Source organism: Pan troglodytes, chromosome 11 (genome assembly GCF_028858775.2).
Source record: "Pan troglodytes isolate AG18354 chromosome 11, NHGRI_mPanTro3-v2.0_pri, whole genome shotgun sequence".
NCBI classification, from domain to species: domain Eukaryota; kingdom Metazoa; phylum Chordata; class Mammalia; order Primates; family Hominidae; genus Pan; species Pan troglodytes.
The window spans coordinates 68,292,273-68,315,966 of record NC_072409.2 but is presented as its reverse complement, the minus strand read 5'-3'; the positions used below and the strand labels follow the sequence as shown (position 1 = coordinate 68,315,966).

Below are 23,694 nucleotides of genomic sequence, written 5' to 3'. Positions count from 1 at the left end.
TACTGGGTTAAATCTTGGCTCTGCAATTCCTAGGCAAGTTATTTATCAGTCCTCCTATGCCCCACTTCAGTTTTCTGAGCTATAAATGGGTCTAATAGTATTACCTACCTTAAATGGGGGCTGTATAGATTAAATGCATACTCTGTGTTAACTGCTTAGAATGGTGCCTGCCTGGTACACAGTCCATGCTCAATCAAAGATAGCTATTTTTTTCTGTCTTTACTATATATGATTTTACATATATGATTTTATGCTACATAAAATTTTTCTCTACTTGGTTCAAGATAGCCCTATGAAAGTTATATTCTTAGCCAAGTATTTTTAAATCGTTAGATTTAAAGTATTAGATTTCCTTTCCTCACTAGCCTCTGCCTTCTAGTCTGAAGAGTTAGTAGCAGCTGCATAAATATAAGGTCATTATTTTTTGTCTTGGTTGAAGTTTAGCCATTGCTTAACTTGAAAAAGAAATACCATCACCCCGAACAGTAGATCCCTTATCTAGTAGGGCCTTATCTGTGGTTTCTCTCTCCATTATTTCAGTTACTCATGGTCAAACATATTAAATGGAGAAATCCAGAAATAAACGGTTTATAAGTTTTAAATTGCATGCTGTTCTGTGTATTGTGATAAAGTCTTGCCCTATCGCACCTCACCCTGCCCAGGGTGTGAATCAGCCCTTTGCCTAGTGTGTCCATGCTGCACAGTTATGTATGTATAGGAAAAAATGTATACTAGGATTCAGTACTGTCTGTGATTTCAGGCATCCACTGGGGGCCTTGAAATGCATCTCCCTCAGGTAAGGAGGGAAGTACTGTAATATGTTGTGCTGATCAAAAGTTGAAAACTCAACCAGTATGGTGACAGCCCTTGGCTATGTAGTTCTCTTGAAACTCATTGAATTCAGAGACCTGAAAGTAGATCTTCACTATTTTCCTTTCCATAAATTTTTTTAAAAGACAGATTGGGAGTGGGGCATAGGGTTTTGTCTCTTTGGAGAACTGTTCTTACTGCCATGTACACAGGAAGAAAGTTCTTGATAATCTTATGGAAATGTCAGAAGTCACTACCTTTCTGGTACCTACAGGCAGCTCTTGCTCCCACCAGCATCCAGGCTGGGAATCTGATTGTTTCAGGACATTTTAAACAACTGCAGGCAAGGCTTTGTCCTCAAATAAGGCTTGCAGTTCCTTCTAAAATCAATCAGGTTTATAGAATATGATACATTAAATTTGGCTAATTACATAGAACTCTGAAGTATTCTGTTAAAAAAAAGAAAGAATAGTGTATTTGAAAGAACAGTCCCCAATTTTAAAAATTCTTTAACAAAAACCATTCAAGCCCTAGAATCTCAATTCAGGTTGGCCTAAAGATATAAAATCATATCTGCTCAAGACTCACAAACCTTAAACAAATGAGTAAAAAGGCAATATGCTACTTCATTTAACAGTTCGTGTTGTTTGTCATAATTAATCTCTCAGTAGCCAGGGTTTCTTGAAAATGGTTGTAAACTACAAGAGAACAAAGATGAGGAAGTGCAAAATATTGTAACTGAGCTCCCTCCATCAAAGCCCACCTGCTGGGTCAAGACTAAAATCTCAAACTGCTGTATTTCAGCATTCACAAATAAATATTTGTAGTGTGACACTAAATCATTGTTGTGTAATTATTATTACTTATTTCCTATTTTAATACTGAGAAATTTAGACATTGAATTTCTAAAACTCATACTATTTATTGGTACACAATACCCAATTTCTAGCTGTATGATTACATATTTAAAACATTTTTTCTCTATGTTAAAAAAAAAAACACCATTTTCCATGTGGTTTTAATTTTATCAGACTGTAGGAATTTTGGAAACTGTCTTTGCCTACATGTTGGAAGAAAATATTTTTTCCAGAATAGCCAAGTCTTTCGTACTTTAACTATTGGATCAGCTTCTTCTTGTGTAGAGTGTGTATTTCTATGAAAGAAAGGGTGGCAACTGTAAGATTTACATAAAACAAGTATAAGAATAAAAAAAAGGTGTGTATATGACCAGACTAATTTCCTAGAGAGGAAGTGGAGCATGCTTGCTTCCTTGCTCTCCAAGGCCGCTCTTATATCATATGCAAGATATTTTACAGGAAAACTTGTCAGTTCTCACTTTATCTTCAGCACAAGCATCTGAACAAATGGAAACTAAACTTTAAGCCTAGGATACATTTGTCTTTTCAAGAATGGTTTAGTGTCTACACATAGCCAAAGGCAAAGATATGAACTGGACAACCCTAGAAAGCAACAAGAAGTTTTTCCCACTTACCCTGGGGACTTGTCATTAACCTAAAGTGACTGAGTGCCAACTTACCAGTTGTTTACTTTGTACTTTGGAGCCACACTGGTACCTGAAACACAGGCATTCAGAACTAGCTAAGGGAGTCCCTTTAGGGAATTGGACTGCCCAAGGGAGAGAGGTGCTACTACCCTTTGGGGAAAGTCTAGCTAGTAGATGATATTTTAAAAACTAAAATAGGCCAGGTGCGGGGTGGCTCACGCCTGTAATCCCAGCACTTTGGGAGGCTGAGGCAGGTGGATCACTTGAGGTCAGGAGTTTGAGACCAGCCTGGCCAACATGGTGAATCCCCGTCTCTACAAAAAAATACAAAAATTAGCCGGGTGTGGTGGTGCATGCCTGTAGTCCCAACTACTTGGGAGCCTGAGGCAGGAGAATTGCTTGAACCCGGGAGGCAGAGGTTGCAGTGAGCCGAGATCGTGCCTTTGCATTCCAGCCTGGGAGATAGAGCGAGAATCCATCTCAATAAAAAATAAAATAAAAAATAAAAAATAAAGTGCCTTTCCTTCAGGCCTGCAGTTAGTCTGAGCAGTGTCTTCCTGTGAAATTGAAAAGGCCAACCTGTGAGTGGACGCAGCTTGTGTGTGTCTGGCCAGTGGCCTACAGCTGGGGGTGTAGCTCCCCCCTCTCCTCTTGGATTAGGGCCTTGTGCAGTGAATAATCTGACAACCGTACAACGTAACCACACTAACCCAGCTTCCTTCTCCGAGGCATCGTAGGTTTAAGTGTTCAGATGGACATGTGAATTGCTCCCAGAAGGATTCGCATAGATCCCTGGTGTATACACTGGGAAATATGCATTCAGTTAACCTTAATGAGAAGGGGGACAGATGATACTTACTTGTTATAGTTTTGAGTACTACCAAGGTCATGTTTTTAGGGATTTCTTTGGTGCTTTTCTAAATACACAATTTAATGTTAAGTTTATGGATGCTGTGGTTTCTCACCCAGATAAAATATTATGCTGCCATACACTTTGACTCCAAGCATCTCCTTCCTCCATCCTCTTCCAAGTGCACCACATCAGTTTGTTCCCACCCTGTAGTGTAGGAGCTCAGCATAGTACATGTGGCTCTGCAGAGCCGGATATCTACTTTGTATCATAACATTCAAACCAGACCACTTTGTGAATAATTGAAGCAAGAACTTTGTTACTGGACATCTGGATTTAAGGAAAAATACAGCGTCCTTGTAGATGAAACTTAGCCTGGATTTACTTTTTTCATTTTCCAGCTCCTCTCCATTATCAGTTAGCAAGCAGGGAGCAAGTCATTTCCAGTACATTGTGTAGAAGAGTTGTATGTGATGGGTACAGTATGGAGAACATTAAAAAAAGTGTTGGAAAAGCCAAAAAAAAAAAAGTGCTCTAATCTCTCCAAAGGATGTCTTTGACCTACATGTGCTATATCCTGAGAGTTACCCAGAGCAGAGGCACCTCAGGTGAGACGAGCACATGACACTGAGCCAGTGGAGGATTCTTCTGCTGGTTAATGCATTATGAGAAGGAGCTGGCGAGGGCAATTACATACAACTAGTTTAGGTCACATGAGACTCTGATAGTCTTAGAAAACTGAAGGCAGGTATATAGATACATAAAAGTGTTCATGAATACTTATTACCTGCAGCTCATCCATTTTCCTTAAAGATTTTCATTTAAGGGTAAAATTTCACAAAATCATGAACAGTATTTCTGTGATCAGATAAGATGTATTCTCTATATAGCAGTGTCCATTATATCACGTGGGCATTTTTACAGGCACAGTAATATTAAGGTCAAGATGTTTAGTGATTCTAGCAACAAAACCAAATATTAATACACAGAGTATGAAACAGATAATTCTGTCACATTGAAAGCGTATGTCATCTGGTCCTCAGAATGCTGTCTAGTAGTTTTCCACTGTATTATATTTAACAGAGGCTTTTTATAAATACAGTCATACCAATTAATAATTTTTCCACTTCTGGTGGGTGGCCATCGTAGATACTAGAACACATTATCAATGATATGAATGATGGTTTTAAATTGCATGGGTGGAAATTGATCCTCCTGATTTTGGTGTGGGATACTACTGAATGCCCAGTGTAGACTGCCTTTTAAACTGCATATGGTCCTAATTTTTAAAATCATGCACTCCATCATTAAAAGTTATTTTGGCTTTTCTTAAAATTCTATGTGATGAAAATTTTTAATCCTGTGTGATATAAAACATTTTAATTCTTTTTTAAATAATGATTAATTTGTGACACATTAATCCAGTGGTCTGGTGGTAAGTTCTGCTTAAGTCACTACTTACTTTTAATGTCTCATAAATAAAAGAAAACCACACAAGATATGTAGTTATAAATGGAAGGAATGTTACTAGCTGTGCTTACATCATGATTCTTTCTCAATCTTATTCACCAATTATGCAAAGGGTTTTAATTGAAATTTTGCTAGTAAGTGTCCATCTTCACTGATGTCAGCTGTTCTTTCAAACTAACTGAAAGATGTTGCATTATTCATGTTTAACAAATGGGTTAAAAACTCCACTGAAACTCTTTCTTTAAAGGACTTTTTCTCAAGTTTTACAAGTTCACACACAGATTGATTGTGTGTGTGTGTGTGTGTGTGTGTGTGTGTGGTAAAACACCTTAACGGTGGTTTTGACAGCAAAATCATACCACAATGGAAACATATCCAAATATCCATTTTCAAAATGCTTTTTTTGCGGCACAAGTTTTCTAGCAGTTGTTTTCACACTCATTGTTGAAATGCTCTTTGGCCTTGAAGGAATAGATGAAATATGTTCATACAAAAATATCTGCCAGATAGGCTGCCACTTCAGCCCCTTGTGATGACAACAACAAAAAAGGTCAGCATATTTGGAAGACTTAACATTTTGTAAAAGAAAAACGTGTTTTTAAGTTATCTTTAAGTTATTCAGGTCTTTCAAAACATAAGAAACCGCTTGTGTTTTAACAAAGATACTTAGTAACGACTCCTTAGAACTCCTGGTTACCACACAGGGACATCAGACAAGTCCTGGCGCCATTGTTACTCCATACATTAAATATGACAAAACTTACTATCTTTGTCTTCCTCAGGTTATACGCGTAGGTTTTGATATTTTCTCTCTGTGCCCCATGGATGATGTGTGCCCCATACTTCAGATACCAAGGTCTCTACCAGTGTAGACCACTTGCGGGGCATTAGAAAACCTTGGCCAGGCCAACCACAGTGGCTCACACCTGTAATCCCAGCACTTTGAGAGACCAAGATAGAAGGATGGCTTGAGCATGGGAATTCACAACCTGGGAATCTAGGGAGATCTTGTCTCAACAAAAAAATTCAGAAATTAGTCAGCCATGGTGGCGCATGCTTGTAGTCCCAGCTACTTGAAAGGCTAAGATGGGAACATCACCTGAACCCTGGAGATCAAGGCTGTAGTGAGCTATGATCGTGCCCTGTACTCACTTCAGCCTGGCAAAAGAGTAAGACCCTGTCTCAAAAAGAAAAAAAAAATTGGTCATGTCTCAGACCAATTAAATCACAATGTTCAATGGTGGGATCTAGACATCAGAGTCTTTTTTTTAAGCTCCCCAGGTGATGCTGATGTTCAACCCAGTTTGAGAAGCACTGATCAGCACTTTCCAAACTTTAATGTGCACACAGATCACCTGGGGATATTGTTAACCTGGAGATCCCTATACAGTGGATCTGTGGAGAGGCCTAGAGGTCTGCATTTCTTATAAGCTCTAAGGCGATGCAGAAGCTGCTTGTGGGTGGACCACTTTGAGTCCAAGAGCTACATCAGCCCTCCCCTCTGTTCTCTGATTCATTCTCTTGGGCTCTCAAGGCTGCGGGTGGGCCACAAAGCTGCAGCTGTGTCGAGAGGAGCTTCAAGCCGCAGTCATTGCTGCTTCATGTCACAGGGAATTTTATTGTGAACACTAAATAACACTTTTCTCATCTGTAAAAGCAGGATAGTAGTCAGATGTGTCCTTGGCTTTTCCACTTTATTTATTTATTGAAGAAAGCAGGGAACATAGTATGGTTTTGGGCTCCTCATTGCAAGATGAGCTTAACACTACTATGGAGAAGCCAGGAATTATTACTTGGCTGCCTCAAAAAATGTTGAATTATAAAGATGTGAAGAAGAACAATAAAAAAGATTATTGGTAGCATTGGTGGGAATTTGTTTTTATTTTCAGATCTGTAAGCATTCGTAGCTTTCATGTAAGAATAAAAACCTTCAAATAAAGTAATACTTAGGACTCTAAGGTGTTACTTATATGTTGGGTTAGTATTCAGCCCCTACTATTGATAACACCATACCTGTGTTAAAATGTCTGAAAAAGTATAATATTATAGCTGCTTCCCCAAGTTCCATGAATGGCCCCAGCAGCTCTTGTCCCACCCCAGGACATCCTGGCCTTTTTGTGATCCAGCACCTAAAAGGCTGATGTGAGGCATGACGAGGAAAGTCCAGGGCCTTGCTCTGTTCTGTTTGGCTGGTGCCCATGCCATACCACTGGTTAAATATTTTAATTTCACTTTAGCCATGTTTGAATGTGTAATCGTAAGGGCAAGGTGTCTCAGCCATTATCTAATCCAATATTCCAGTTATAGAAGTCAACCCTTAACATATAAAGGTTAAGAGACTGGTCCTAGACCATAACAGAGGCTCCCCCAGGCCTTCCAACTACTTTTTCTATCCTGTACTGGTCATTGTATCATCTTTTCCTCAGTCTTGTTAGATCACATTTCTGGACAAATACATAAGAAGGCAAGACAGCTCAGCTCCATTGTAGAAATATTTATTGATCTAACATGAAAATTGTGCTAGACTGCAAGAAATATTAGTCTCTGACTTAAGTAATTTACTGCATTGTTGGAAATTCTTTATGTACAAAACATGATCAGTTAAATAGCAGTGACAGGCACGATACAGCTTGGTGCCCAACAATTGTGCTGTGAAGATTGTGAATGGCCCAAAAGAAAAAAGTAATTAGGAAAGGCTTAATTACAGGAGGATGGGTAGGATTCTGGAAAGTCTGAGGCCCTACTATATACACATCCATTCTTCACCAGATCTGTAGGTTAGCACCTGCTGTGCAGTGTTTACTGGCAACACACTCAGATTGTTTCTGATTAAAATTTTGAATACATTTGCTTGAAATTGTCCATTTTTACAAAAAAAAATTTTAATTGCTATATAATTCATCTATCTTAAATCTGCTATTAATGAATAGAAAATAAAAGAGAAGAACATTTTCATGAAATGATAATTAACCCAGGTAAAGGATTCAGAAATTTCTGTCTATATCTGCAGTGGTTTGTCACCTCATACCACCATACCAGCTCTGTTTTCACTGGCCCTTCTTTTTTTTTTTTTTTTTTTTTTTTTTTGAGAAGGAATCTCACTCTGTCGCCCAGGCTGGAGTGCAGTGGCACGATCTCGGCTCACTGCAAGCTCTGCCTCCCGGGTTCACACCATTCTCCTGCCTCAGCCTCCCAAGTAGCTGGGACTACAGGTGCCTGCCACCACGCCCGGCTAATTTTTTGTATTTTTAGTAGAGACAGGGTTTGTTTTCTTTCTCCTGCCTTAGGTTAAAAGAGATGAATTTCTTCCTCTAACTCATATATTTTTTAACAAGAGATTGGTTTAATAAAAAATGTTGATGCTCTAGAAAGATTGATATTTCTACCAACAAGTAAAGGGAATTTTTAAATATTTAAAATGTATGTAAGTGGTGCCCCTAGAAATGAGAGAGAAGAATGAAGCGGTCATTATATACTATCCAGTACACTCCTTGTTTGCAAACACAGAAGAGGTTAGTAAGAGGTTATCTTTGCTCTGAAAGGCAGTTTCTGTATAGGTTCCTCCGAGTGAAGATCAGAATGTTATCAGACACTGGCTGTAGCTCAGATGACACAGTAAAAAGGAAGTAGGGGCTAAATTTAGAAATTACATGAAAGCGTTTCAAAAATAGATATATAGCTAAGAACACATAAAAGAGGCAATATGCATTTTTATCTCCTTGAAAAAGCAATGCAAGTTGCTCAGTTTTGTTTTGTTTTGTTTTGTTTTTTGAGTTATTTAAACATGGATTTGGTTTGATTTCATGACCATTGCTACATCACCAATCGCTTTAGCTTTTCATGGGAAGCTCATCAGAATTCAAGCAGAAGAGCATGCGTGGATATGCTGTCTGGTAAAGTCTTCACGCACATGTATTTCCATATCTTAGACAAGGTTTTATTCAGGTTGTGGTCTTTGCCTGTTTTAAAAACTCAACATTGAGATGAATGCAATATAATGAAATTCGGCCTTTTCTAGAGAGAAAAAAAAACCTTTTCTATGTCACTTTAAGTCAACATGCTTCCAGTTGCAAAACAGTTATGACTATAAAATAATCACTATAATTATTATATGTAACCCATATCTTGAGAATTTAAAATGGCATTTTCTTAAGATATAAAACTGATAGTGCTACAGCATGTTGGTAAGAACTGTAGAAATGATTGTTTTTGTAACAGATCCCCCTCTTACACCCAAAAGGGTTGTTTTACTGAATACAAAAAAAGGGTTGTGTGAGGACATTTCAGTATCATTCCTCCTGAGTCATATCTGAGGTACAAACCAAGGATTGTTTCTGTTTACTGACCCGTTAATGTGTGCCTATTACTATACTGTTTTGTATATATTATTACATTTAAACTTTATAACAGTGCTGTGACATAGTCATCATTACCTCATTGGAGGGATAAGGAAATTGAGGCTTGGAGAGATCCCAAAGCAAGTAAATGGGAACATGGTTTGATTCAATGTGTTTGACTCCAAAGCCGTAGGCCCTTATAGCACTGTGCATATGACCACCCCTGACAACCCAAACCATGTGGTACCATTTGGCACTTAAGGCGTGCCTCAGTTCCCTTGTTTAGACTTGTGTGTGTTGGAACTCATAACACAAGCATCTAGGGCATAAATTAAAGGGATAATGGGGAAAGAACATTAGAAGATCCCAGGTGCACGTTTTTTAATGGATTCTACCCAGGAAGCTGAGAAAATGCCCACTGGTAGGAGTCAGATTCAACATAATTCTCAGTTCTATGGAGAGTTCACAAGCTTCCTTATCACACAAAGCACACAACAACGACACCAGCCTTCTGGGGAGTTGGGCCTGGGGGTAGGGTGCAAACTCAGATTATTTCAGGGTCAGGCAGGTAATGAGAAGCTGGCCAGGTTCTATTCTTTGGCATAGCATTGTTTGTTTTTGCATTATAGAACACAGAATATTTTTCACCTTCATAAAAATATATGTACTCTCTCATTATTCTTGACAATAGTGGGAAGCTATTGGCAGCCTTCTTAGCTACAGCCTGTTGTCCTCTTGGAATATGGGTGCAGTATTGCTGGGACTTCTAATTTGTCAAGAGAATTAGGACATCTGTTTTTTGGGTGTGTTTTTTGTTTTTGTTGTTTTTAATGCTAAAGCTCTTAATTTTAGATATTGACCCTTTTACAAAATTTTGCTTTATCAGGTAGATGTGCAGACTGTTATCTCACATTTAGGCCTCTTATATCTAACCCAAGTCTTCCCCATGCATAGGTTGATCATAAGTCCTAGTTTTCCTGAGATACTTGTGTTTGCACCTGTTGTCCCAGCCTCCCGCCTGTTTAGCATTTATTCCAGTTTTTTAATTTTTTTAATGAAGCATTCTTATTAATAGCTGCATTAAAATAATCCAGGATGTTTTTAACAGACATTCACTTTGTATTTCTAGATTCTGCCTTTGCAGTTAAACAGATTTCTCACTTTACACTTGGTTGAGTCTGATATCCCTTCCCAGATGCACTGTTAACTGCATCTCTCTTTCAAAGACAGCATGTGGGCATTCCTGCTAATATGGAGTAAGCTGGGACAAAAGTGACTAGGGGCAGCCAAACTCTTCCAGTCTGAAAGATGGTGGAGAAGCATGTGGTGCTGCTGCCTTTACCGTCTGCTTGAATCAGCCAGTCATGCTATGGTCTGGTGTGCAGGCTGCCAGGTCCACGAAGACACCACACTTCTGTGAGTAGGGTCAGTGGGCAGTTGCTAGGTGTATGTGAAATGTGTGTGGAAAATGAAGGCTGAAGCAGTCTTACTGTGGAGGTATGAAAGATTTTGCTTTATCATTTATTGTTTGGTATAAATCTGTTTTATTGTTTGATAATGCTTTTATTTTGCAGCAGATCTTTTTGGCCATAATAAGTTTTTTTTAGAAACTTGAAAATGCATGTTTAACAAAAAATTAAGTACTGTATTTTTGTTTCTAAAGAAAGTTGATAATGTGTAATTCATATAAAATTACTTATCAATACTTAACATTCACCATTGTAGCCATGAATATAATCAACCACACAAAATACGAAAGACACAAATCTTCTGCTTCAAGAGTTCGCTGTTATTTTCAGAAGACTGTGCCCAAAGATGACATTTTAGCATGTGCAGCAGCAGAGAATGCATTTTTATATCACTCTGTGAAGCATGACTTCTTGTTTAGATCAAATGACTTTCTTTCCGAGTTAATTTAGCTCATTTTTATTCCAGGTTTTCTTATGCATGTACAAAAAAATGAAGCAATAGCAATTAATTGTTAATTCTCTTAGCAGAAGAAAAACTTTGCAGGTAATTGATGGTTTGTTTTTTTCTTCATTAATTCATGGAATCGAGATGAAGCTTTTAGAAGTTCATGCTGATAAAGTGAAATATCCAACATGGTTTTGATTGCTACAGTAAATGCTTTTGCTTCTTTAAAAAAATTTAAAAGTCAGTGTTCAAAGTAATGTGTATTTTGTGGTGATGATACGAGTATAATTTTTCATGGAGCATAGTGTCATGGTAAAATACTCTATGTATTAAATTAATAAACTAGTGGACCAGAAATATTCTTAGAATAGTTATGGCTCACACATAAATCACAGTTGTATCCAAACAAGCTGCAATAGTCTATTTATGAGTTTCATCTCCTAAATGTATTTGTGAAATAATACTATTCTGAACTAATACCAAAAGATAGTTCTATGAAAATATTTGAACTGAGATATTTATGTCTTTCCATTTGAAAAACATAATAGAGTGAGATTACTTGTTCTAAGCTTACCAAGTATCTTAACCAACAAGAGAGACCGTTTCTGAATTAAAACTATTAAGGTCTACCAAGAAGAGCATGATTGAAAATGTTAACAGTTTCAAATTTATTGACCTAAAATAGTTAAGGCAATTTTTAAGAATGTTACAAACAATTCTATGAAATAGTTAAATATACAATATGTCAATATTGAAAAAATATAGTTCTCTGAAGGATGTTAGGGACATGATGTTAGAAAGAGATACGGCTAAGAACATGACTAAAGTACATGAAGGTACCAAGAAAAGTATTTCTGCTCATTTTTTACTTTAAAATCTACATTGATTTATCAAAAGTTTATATTTTAGGAAGATTTTATATTTGAAAAAATTTTTAATGTGCACACTTCCTTGAATAATATCAATGTAATAAAATAGATTTGCTGGTCAATAAATACTTTAAAGACATGCAACATTGATATGGTTTGGCTCTGTGTCCCCACCCAAATCTCATCTTAAATTGTAATCCCCACTTGTTGGGGGAAGGGCCTCATGGGAGGTGATTGAATCGTGGGGACAGATTTCCCCTTTGCTGTTCTCATGATAGTGAGTGAGTTCTCATGAGATCTGATCGTTTAAAAGTGTGTGGCACCTCCCGCTTCTCTGTCTCTCCTGCTCTACCACGGTAAGACGTGCTTGCTTCCCCTTCACCTTCCACCATGATTGTAAGTTTCCTGAGGCCTCCTATTCATGCTTCCTATACAGCCTGCAGAACCGTGAGTCAGTTAACCTCTTTTCTTCATAAATTATCCAGTCTCAGGTAGTTCTCTATAGCAGTGTGAGAACAGGTTAATACAAACATTAACTGTTTTGGTAGCCTTTTTAATACTCAAAAGTGTTAGTAGACTATAACTATATTATTATACTCTCAATGGAAAGTTAACAGTTTCTCAGCAGTGGTCCAGGTAACTTTTTACACTTCTTATCTATAATATTTTCAAAATTTGGGTCTTTATTTAAAGTGACAAATTATATAACTTACTACAAAAAAACCAGGCCTTGTAGGATGTGAGTTATTTTCCTTCCCTTCTTCCTACTTAAATTCTAGGCCAGGCGTGGTGGCTCACGCCTGTAATCCCAGCACTTTGGGAGGCTGAGATGGGCAGATCATGAGGTCAGGAGATTGAGACCATCCTGGCTAACATGGTGAAACCCCATCTCTACTAAAAATACAAAAAATCAGCCGGGCGTTGTGGCAGACGCCTGTAGTCCCAGCTACTCAGGAGGCTGAGGCAGGAGAATGGCATGAACCCGGGAGGCGGAGCTTGCAGTGAGCCGAGATTTGCCACTGCACTCCAGCCTGCCAGCCTGGGTGACAGACCAAGACTCCTTCTCAAAGAAAAAAAAAAAACAACTTCTAAATGCTTCATTACTGTTTCTCATAGGATAAAGAGGTATTGTTTTTGTTTCTTTATTTTTATTAATGGAACAGTTTCTGGCTCTGTTAAAGGGGCATTTAAGCAAGGTATTCTAAAAGCTCCATTCCTTCCCCAAGATTCTAGGAAAGTGAGCCTTTCACTTTCAGTTTTTCCTAACACAATTTCTTGAATGTCTGAAGCTTCAGTGGTCAGATTTCACAGGGGATGTTCCAGAAAGATGATATTCCCTATGTAAGACTCTGAAATTCTTGGGAGCATTTGGGCCTTTTTTTTTTTTTTTTAATCAAAGCTTGTTCTTTTTATTTTTTCACCTGTCTGAATTCTACCAACTGAACAGGGAAATCTTCTTTATCTGTTTTTCCTGTTGTCAAATAAAATAAAATTCCAAACCAGCAGCAACATACTCCTCTGGTTAATGAGATTGTAGGAGCACAGACATTACAAAGGACTAAAATGATTAGGCTTTTTCTGAGGTATAATATCAGGAAATGAACCACATAACATTATGTGATCTCAAAAGCAGGCATTAACCTATTATGCCAGAGTGGGGAGAAATCAGTCAATGAGTTGTTTTGTTTGTGTAAAATCAACCTACAGTTGGTTGTTAGGGGTCTCTAGTCAGTGTTTTCAAAACATGATTTAATGCACCAACAGTCTCGTCAACAGATCTGGAGGCAAAAAAAGCTTCCATGGTCAAACAAGTTTGGAAAATTCAATAATATCCCCAATGCTAGGCTCATGGATTTATAGCACCTTTCTAGGTAAGGGCCATTGCCTTTTTATAACTTCTGTGTTCTGCAGCACAGACCTCTGTTTGACTATTTATAACCATTATTCTCCCCATTCTCTTACTTTGACTTCAGAATCCATTTGTCAAATACCTGTTAACATTCCAACTAACTTAATTTTCCATTAACTTAATTTTCCATTAATTAATGTTCCTCGAATATTCTTTGAAAGTAGTCATACAGACCATACCCTAATTGTTTTGAATTTTAATGAATATGCATATCTTTAATCTCTCTTTTCAATTTTTGTAAATCAACTGTGACTTTGTATAAACTCTCTGAAGATAAACTAGTTTTTTTGGTGGTATTAATAATGCATACATACAGACACACACACACACACACACACACACACACACCCATACTAGGATAGTACATCATAATTGTGAAGATAATAGTAGAACTTTAGAGAGTGCAAAATTTTAAATTGTACCCCAAGATTTTATAGACCTGAAGGCAATGTTCTTTGTAATGGGATTATGTAATTATATCAATCAACATACTCTGGAAGTGTTTGATGTAGGTTTTGCCATGCTGCATCAAGCATCTGACCTACAATGTCATTGATACTGATAATTATGACATTACAGACAAACATGAAAAAGGAAAATGTTAAGCAAAGAACCAAATAGAAGAATATTTACATGGAAAATGGTAGTGGTAGGGCCAAGAAAGAGATTGAGTTCTCTGAAAAGAAAAAAAATATATTTTAAACAATAAAGGAGGAGTATTTCCTCTACCCAAGAAGGAATCCCCATTCTATGTTAGAATGAGCAAATAAAGCCTATAGGCCAGCAAAACCAAAAGGAGAATTGTAGTTCCAGCAGATATTTTTTGGGAAAGACAGTATAACTTATAGTCATTGATTACCTTGGTGACCATAATGGAGATTAAAAATAAAAATCTAATGATAGAAGAACAAACTTAATAATGAGTTAATAAATCAATCTGTGAAGTCTTAATGAAAGGATATGTGGCAGTTTAATAAACTTTCTTCTCTAACATTGTAATCTAGAACATCGTATTTAACATACATTCTCTATTTTTCCTTTTCATCATTGTCTTGTGTATTGTCTAACACATGAGCGATAAATATTTGTTGAAATAATTATTAATGGTACTTTTGAGATACCACAAGATTTCATAGTAATTATAATATTTGTACTAGGCATTTTAGAAACATCTCTTTTACTTTTCCTGACAGCCCTACAACAAATTGTTCCATCTTATAGATGAAGAAACTGAGGTTCAGGAAGGTTGAGTGACTTGTCTAAAGACACAGGGCTGGTACCTGACAGAGTTATTATTGATACCTGATTTGGTCTCAGGCTGTTCAAGTTCTTCGTCTTTGCTACTGTGGTTCCCAGAATTACTAATTTGAGATTCAGTAGTCTCCATCTAATGCTAAGTTTAAGAAGGACATGGAAGCTTAGCAAAGAAGAATCAGTAGATCCTTACCACTTAAAGACTCCACACAGAAGATCTTTCGTTTTCATGAGGGGCTTCAAAAGGCTGTGTCATGTAGTAATTTCTAATTTTGCTGAGCCACATGTTGAATCATAAGTGTGGAGAGGCTGTTTTATGGGAGTGAATCACTCACAATGAGAACCCAGCCAGCAGCAGTTCAGTATGACTTTGCTGTTCTTTGTCATTTATGCAGTAATGCTCAGAAAAAGATAAAACAACAACTGTCACTCTGCGTATAATGCACCTGAAAGGTCAGCGTTCAGGTTCTAATGAAGTCAGAAAACGTGGAACAGTCTGATAAATACAGTTCATGTCCAGGTTTTCTGCAGGAGATTTTATGCTAAGCAGTATTTGCAAATTTGAGAACTCAGAGATCTATTATCCAGTCAGGGCCTCCAGACTGTAATTTCACATTTGAGCAGATTTAGGCTTCAGTGACTTTCCCAATGTCAGAAGAATCTAGTAGGTATTTGTACCATGGTTTATATTTTTTGTACTATTTTTCCTTTTTTTTTTTTTTTTGCATTTTAAATAACTAGTAGCCTTAGATGTCTGGCTCTTCCTTCAAGAATTTTATATGCATTCTGTAATTTATCCCTCTAAAATAAGTGCTATTATTACCTCCATTTAATGGATTATGAGAGGGAGGTAATTAGGAAGCAGGTTGAGGATGTTAAATAGCTTGTACAAGATGACAGTCAGCTAGTACTGGGTGGAAGTAGAATTACAACACCAGCAGTCTTGTCTCAGCATCCATCATTTCACTCTGTACTTCCTTTGAGCAGAAGAAAACAAAACCAAAAAGGCTGAGGGTTTTTTTTTTTTCCACAGTCCATTTAGGAGTTGGTGATTTTTTTCTTTAGAGTCAAGTGCCAAAAGGAAATAAGCACTTAGAAAAAAAGTAGGAAGATGTGTGCTGCAGTTCAGAATTGAGATGAACTCTGATGCCGGCTTGCACTTTTTCTGATTTTGAGGTCCTCTGTGTGTGTTGGGCATCCCTTCAGACAGAGCAGGCCTAATAAGCTGGATATTTGTGTCTAAGAGCTTCCACAAATGTGGAAGTTACCATTTGGCTTTCTACTTCTGGGTAGGTGTGACATTCCAGTCTAAAGCCGCCTTCAGCCGTTAATGAGATTTTGAAAATCCTTCCAAAGTGACTATGAGGTCTTTTTCATTTCACCTAAAGGCTTGGCCTGCTGTGGGCTGGGTAAGACCCACTTTGGTAGGACCTCAGTTCCTCCTTCCCTTTGCAGAAGCAAACATGGAAACATCAACACATCTAAGATTTACCTGAATTTTACGACGACTGAATTCTGAAAACAAGACGTTACCACTTTGACACATCTTGCGGTTTCCATGTGGTCTTTCCCTAGAATTCTGCCAGAGTTCCTGAGAGTAGCTACTTAGTTCTCACAACGTTCCCTCTAAGCCTTGCCACCAGCTTGCTAAGAATTCTGAAAGCTAGCATTCATCATTATTTCCACCCAGTATATTTTAACTGTAACTTAAAATGAAATAGAATTATATTTTACATTTTGTTTATGTGATTCATTAAATCATACTAGGTATTTTTGGGTGCTTTTTTTTTTTTTTTTTTTTTTTTTTTTTGGAGAGATGGTATTTCTCTCTGTTACCTAGGCTGGAATGCCGTGGCGCTATCATAGCTCACTGTAACCTTGAACTCCTGGGCTCAAGTGATCCTGCTGCCTTAGCCTCCCAAGTAGCTGGGACTACAGGCACATACCACCACGCTCAGCTAATTTTTCTGTTTTTTATAGAGATGGGGTCTTGCCATGTTGCCCAGGCTGGTCTTGAACTCCTGGCCTCAAGTGATCCTTCTGCCTCTGCCTCCCAAAGTGCTAGGATTACAGGCATGAGCCAGCATGGCTGGCCCTCCCTTGCTTTTCTGTGCACAATGTTCAAAATAAACAGGATAGTCTGTTGTAATTGACTTGTTACTTGTAATATTTGAGGTGAGTTTTTTCCTTTTCATCATTGTCTTTTTCATTAATAATTGTTTAATTTAGCTTAACTACTTATAATTTTTACTACTATTTCACATTCGACATTTGGACAAATAGAAAAAAGTATCTAATTTATCTTCCTACTCTAACATACTAGAAAATATTGTTTCCACATACAGAACTTTTTTTTTTTTTTTACAAAAAATTGAGAGTATTGCATTTCCATTGGGAACGTTTATATGCACAATTTTAAAAATCTGTATATATTTTGTAAAATGCTGTCATACTTTTAAATAACTTAGAGAATCTGAGATGAAAGCTCTTACATAAATGCAAATTATGGTTGATTATATTTGAATGTCATTTTCCAAAACAGCAAGGATGGAATGAAACAACAAAGCTTAGGAGGCAGTAAAAGTGACTTAGAAATTCCAACCTAGGTGAAGGCAACATGGTGATTGCTCTGTTTTTGAGGGCAATATTCTCTCTCAGTTTTCATGGAGGTTGACTTCTGAGTAATGGGTTTATAGCAGAGACAAATATAACTTACACTGTAGAGGTTAATTTGAATTCAGAGTCAACATGAAACTTTCTCACAAGACAGTTTTTGTTTTGTTTTGTTTTTGTTTTTGTTTGTTTTTTGCAGTCAAAAGAAAGTAGCTTCTTTTAACTGTGAACAGCAGTCACAGTTTTAAAAAAGTGCCATGTTTATTTTGTCCATGCTGCTTTTCCTTGGAGGGATCGTTCATCTTCATCTTCACCCGCCAGCTAAATCCCACCTTCTCTCTGACACCTCATTTGACCTCCTTGGTCCATACACAGTTGCACTTAACGCCATCCCCATGCAGCATCGCTCATGTGCATATGTAACTGCATTCTGTTCTGTATTCTCAGTTATTGTGTGACATAGTAAGTTCTTGTTTTGCTCAGTGGTACTGGGTGCTCCCAGAGGGACAGTGTCTTAACATTTTGGTGCTCTGTGCGTTGTAGATGTATTCATTATATATTTACAATCATACAGCTTATGGCTAGATGAGCTCTTTGGTGATTTGGTTTAATTGCCTTTTCTTATGAACACAGAAAATTAAGTTATAAAGAGGAAAAGTAGTTTCTCCTAAAGGTTATGACCAGTGTTATGGGTAAAGCCAGAATTAGAAGTTAGAATTCCTAATTTCTAGCGTAGTTCAGTTCCTCCCTCCCTCCCTCCCTCCTTCCCTTCCTTCCTTCTTTCCTTTGTTCCTTCCAACCAACCAACAAATATTTATTGAACATCTACCACTTGCCAGGCACCTTGCTAGGCCCTGATTATGCGGTGTTGAGCCTATCTTGGAACTTGGAACTTAAACCATGATTAGAGAGAAAGACAACAAATATTACACTGCCTAAGAGGCAGAGCACAGCAGTGGGGATTCATTGAGGAGCCAGTGATGCTCTGTTTTCAAAGGGCGAGTCTCAGAGGGGAACGATGATTGAGGTGGGCCCCACCTGGCCTGGGATTCAGGAACAGGACTCCAGGCTGGTAAGATCGTGGGTGGGATAACACGGAAGATTGCCTACACAGGGACTCAGTACAGAAAGCAGCTACAGGGATTCATTTTCCAAAATCAGAATAGCAGCAAGAGCTAGGGCTTCTCAGTTACTAGATCCGATTGTCACAGTCAGAACAGAACAAATAAGAAAGGTGATTTCTTCAGTCTTAGTGTGTTGAGCTTCCTAAAACCTTAAGTCAAGATTAGTCTATTGGCATGGGGCCCTTCTCACACAAGAGAAAGGAAGGAAGGTAAAGATTGGGAACCAGACAGGGCCTAACATGGATCACATTTATTAAAATTCTATCTGCTTAATACTCTGTGAAATGAATAGTTTGGCCATGATGTCATCATGATAGCCATTCACTAACCTTGTTTAGAAGTTTGTATTTCTATACAAAATCAGGATTGTTTCAGTAATTATCAACCATCTGTATCCAGTGTACAACACAATTAGTTATTTGTGCTTAGTTGCATATTTATGATATATACTTTGTGTGTGTGTGTATGTGTGTGTGTGTATATATATATATATAGCATTCCATAAACCTTAGTTTGATTTTGATTTGGATTGTTAGGCAGTCATGTATTCCGGCTAATTTGAGGGTTGACCATAAAATATTTTCATTGCAATCTTATTTTTAAAACATTTTAATCTCTTTATCTCTTTCCTGCTAAATGAATATAGCCAAGTTATTTTACATTGTTAAAAAATTGAATAGGGGGTACTCAATCTGGTAATATAGATAAGGCAGATACAAAACAAATATTTTGAAAGTTTGGGTGCATAAGAGTGGAGGGGTAATTGTCATTGTTGTCCAGATTAAATTATTACTATTAATTGTTCTTCTAATGGTTTTACGCCCTGTCCTAAAAGTAAACTAGAGAAGCTAATCCTGATTAGTTGAGGATTCTGATTGAGTTTCTGCTTAGACATACAACACCCATAAGCTGGCTATATTATATGTTTGATTATAATAAACTATAAACATAGAGGGGATAATTACTCCTGCCTCCTTTTCTTTTAATAATAATATTTTAGGATTATGATAATATGTGAAAATAGTGGTATGTGTAAGCATAACATTCTTATTGTTCTGATGGGAGAGCTGAATACGCCACCTTCCTCTAGTTTCCTCTAATCAGTTCTAAGTAGCATCAAGGTTTACTCTAGAGGGAAAGATTTGGGACTGAGTTCTCTCTAAGAAAAACAAAAAATATGAAACATGACTTTATTGTAAACCAGTGTTTAAAGACCAGTATATGAAGGAAGGTGTTACCTGAATTGTATGTAATGTAATATGCAAAGCAAAGAAAATTTGGAAAGTAATAGGGTATTAAAACTGCCTTTTTTTATTTAAACAGGCTCATGCACAATTAGTTCGAGAAGTTGATGTGGAGAAGGTGTCTGCTTTTGAGAATCCATATGTAGATGCAATAAAGAGTTTATGGAATGATCCTGGAATCCAGGAATGCTATGATAGACGACGAGAATATCAATTATCTGACTCTACCAAATAGTGAGTATCTTTCCAGGTGGCCCTATGGATTTTTCTCTTTACTTCCATGTGGAGGTTTTATGATTATCATAACTTCTTTATTCTGTCCTGTATATGTCATATATGATTAAAACTTTAAAAGTTAGGGAATATAGATATTGAACTTATGCCAACCTCATTAAATCTAAATTAGATTATAAAGGACTGGTATCATGAGTCAAGGAGAATATTTCTTTTACTGTTTTCTGTTTGAAAAACAAACTGAAGACTCTAGGAATCTGATTTCACCAACCTGCCTCCTCCCCCAAATTGCAAACTAGCAATTCTCACATATGCCATTGTGATTTGAAATCTTGTAATAATAATTTTTGATAGAAAATCCAATCTTATTCATGTGCTAGAAAACACCTACACACATTAGAAACTGCAAACAAAAAATATGTTTGATTATGGCTTCTTAAAACATCAGACTTCCTGATTTCCAGTTTTCAGACCCAGAACTTGACTGCTTTCTGAGAGCCACTATTATGTTGATGGATAGGTTTTCCTTTGCGTGAAAATTGCATGTGAGTCTAATTTTGCATACATTCCAGAATTATTTTGTGAGCTGTCAGTCAGACTCATGTCCTGGGAAAGATTTGCATCCTAGAAATCTGTTACTTCTCTAGAATTAAATCTCACCTAACAGAAAGGAAGTAAAGATTTGGCAATCATTGGATTAATGTGATCAATGTAGTCAGCAATGTAGATAACCAGGCACCTGAATAGTGAGTTTTCTTTTGGTAGTATTTAGCCAGGTTTCTGTCTACATTAGTTATATTAATACAGCATCTGCCTCTTGTTTTGGATCTGGGCAGACAGAAGAATGGGTAGAAAATAATCAGTAACCTTATGCCAGTTCATATGATAAAGTGATCCACTGGATGAGAGTGGGCCCTTGGGGAAAATAAGAGGCCCTGATAGGCTGCTTGACATCACTGAAAAGTGCATGGAAGATCTAAGAGCTATATGACTCTGTTTTTTCAGTAAAATTGTCACGCTTTTACTCTAATTCTAGGCATTTGTATAAGATATGATTCACATCAGCCACAGAAATGTTGCCTGATCAAACTATTTCTTATATTCTTATGGTAAATTTGAATTATGCCATTCTGAAATGTGACACAGTGCTCATGAGCACCATTTTTGTAGTATTTAATATTTTAACTAGCATTAACCCCCTTGTGTGCCTCTGAAATGTGTGCTTTCTTCATTCTTCCTTTCATCATCCTTCTTCCATACCTTCATATAGTTCTTCTCATTTCTGGTCTTTCTCTTCTGCTGTCCTGCATGCCTGCCTTCCATTCTGCCATTCTCCCTCCCTCTGTCCTTCGTCCCTTTGTTCCTTCCTCCTGGGCTCCCACTGTATAAGTTTCTGTGAGTACAGAGATGAAAAAGATGCATTCAGCTCTTGCATGTTCTAAATTCTGCCCCCTCACCCTTTGACCAGCTGTCTTTTTTACTCCTGCCCCCTCTGTCCTTCTGTTTCTTTTGCCATTTCAGATTCCATCTATCTCCCCATGTTGCTGCTGTCTCATCCATCATTCCCTGTTCCCATTCATTATGTCTCTCCTGTCTGCTTATTTACCCTCCATCCTCAGTTTTGAATCTCTCTGGCTCTCTCTTAACTCCTCTCTGCTTCTTACTTTGCTACTGTGATGTCTTGCCCTAGCCTTTAAAACTAACTCATCCTCCATTATAAAGTTACATTTACTGATAAATTCTTCACCTTGCATCATTTTTCTTCTAACCTCTATCTTTTAACTTTTAGTTTCAGTCTTATCTCCTCCCCTCCCTACCTGGTCTACTCTTTACCTGTCAACTGTAACTGTTCTCCCTACGGAGAGTCCTGCTACTGGGTAGTCAGAGGCCCCCATTATCTAGTAATTATGTGCTTACTAGGGTTACGTCTCCCCCTTAGGGTTTGCCTCCTCCTCCTGGGATAGACCCTCTGAGAGAGTCCTCTTTGCACCTAGGACACCTGTATTGGACTATGGATATGTTCTTGAGACAAGACTTCATCATATCTCTGATGACATACCCTCAGTTTAGATTTGCAGATTTCTAGACATGGACCCATTAGTTAGTATGAGGATTGGATGCTGCCATATCTAACTTGCTTAGGGCAAGAGCTCTCCTAGACAGTTTCTCTAGACCTGTCAGTGCTGTGATCCTGGGAAAAGCTGCTATCTTAGAGTTCTGTCAGTGCAGGCTTAGTCTGCCATAGAAACGGGCACACTCCTTATGATAAAGCAAGACCAAAACATGGAGCCCTCTAGCACAGGCTGATCTAAACTCCTTCAAATGATTATTCTTTAAATAGTTCTACATTTCCCTAGTGGGAATGAGGATAAATTGATTTTCTAAATTATATATATGTGGACCAGGTATGGTGGCTTACGCCTGTAATCCCAGCACTTTGGGAGGCTGAGGTGGGTGGATCACTTGAGGTCAGGAGTTCGAGACCACCCTGACCAATAGACAGGTGAAACCCTGTCTCTACTAAAAATACAAAAAAAGTAGCCAGGCGTGGTGGGGTGCGCCTGTAGTCCTAGCTACTCAGGAGGCTGAAACAGGAGAATTGGTTGAACCCGGGAGGCAGAGGTTGCAGTGAGCCAAGATCGAGATCAATCATGCCCCTGCACTCCAGCCTGGGTGACAGAGGAAGACTCCATCTCCAAAAAAAAATAAAAAATAAAAATAAATTATTCTTATATATATGTATATATATATAGACATACGTCACCTAAATCTTTTTTAATCACATTTTATGCTGAAGTAATAAAGTGAATTCTAACAACATGTACTTACATCCTTAGACATCACTATGTATCTCTTTTTTTAAAAAGTAGGACATTTTCCTACCTAAATAATAATACATTATTATACCTAAAATTAATTAAGTTCTTTTTATCATTCTATACCCAGTTCATATTCAGATTTCCCAAATTCTTCCAAAATGTCCTCTAGAGGTGGTTGATTTCAGGACTTCACATTGCATCTGGTTGTTATGTCCCATAAGGTTCTTTTAATCTAGTAGAGACCCATTTTGCATTTCACTGGCACATTCAAGAGATTGGCCTAGATTTGCCTGATTGCTTCTCATAGTATGATTTAGCTTGCTCCTGGATCTCATTGATTTACTCTAAACTAGAAGTTACATTTAAAGTCTTTATTAGATTCAAGTTAAACGTTGTGACTAGAATGTATTATAAGTGATGTTGTACACTTGTTTACCCATGGTGGATGAAGGTAAGATTTACCATGGCGTTAGGGTAGTGGCACCCTCCATTATAAAGTTGTATTTTACTTGTCTCTTGTTGTGTTAGTTTGTCATTGAGCAATCTCTAGTTCTTCATCAGCTCTTCCTCTGATAGTTTTATTTCCAACTGATAATTTTTGCCAGATTTAATAATTCCATTGGGATTTGTAAAATAATTATTTTCCTCTTTTATCAGTTGGTCTATCAGTTGGTCTACACTGGCATTCTTCTGCATAGAAGATTTTATCTCTTCAGCTATTTGATTAATCATCTGAACCAGGA

The 23,694-nt window shown here is 37.5% G+C and overlaps 1 protein-coding gene across 3 annotated transcripts in view; it reads left to right on the top strand.

Annotated features, from left to right (window-relative positions):
- GNAQ (G protein subunit alpha q) overlaps nt 1–23,694 on the top strand; it is a 312,313-nt gene that overhangs the window by 196,857 nt on the left and 91,762 nt on the right. For all 3 annotated transcript variants that reach the window (XM_016960988.3, XM_054658875.2, XM_063787785.1), the window contains one exon: nt 19,978–20,132. In XM_016960988.3, the coding sequence (XP_016816477.1) occupies nt 19,978–20,132 (155 nt within the window). The remainder of the gene's footprint in view (nt 1–19,977; nt 20,133–23,694) is intronic.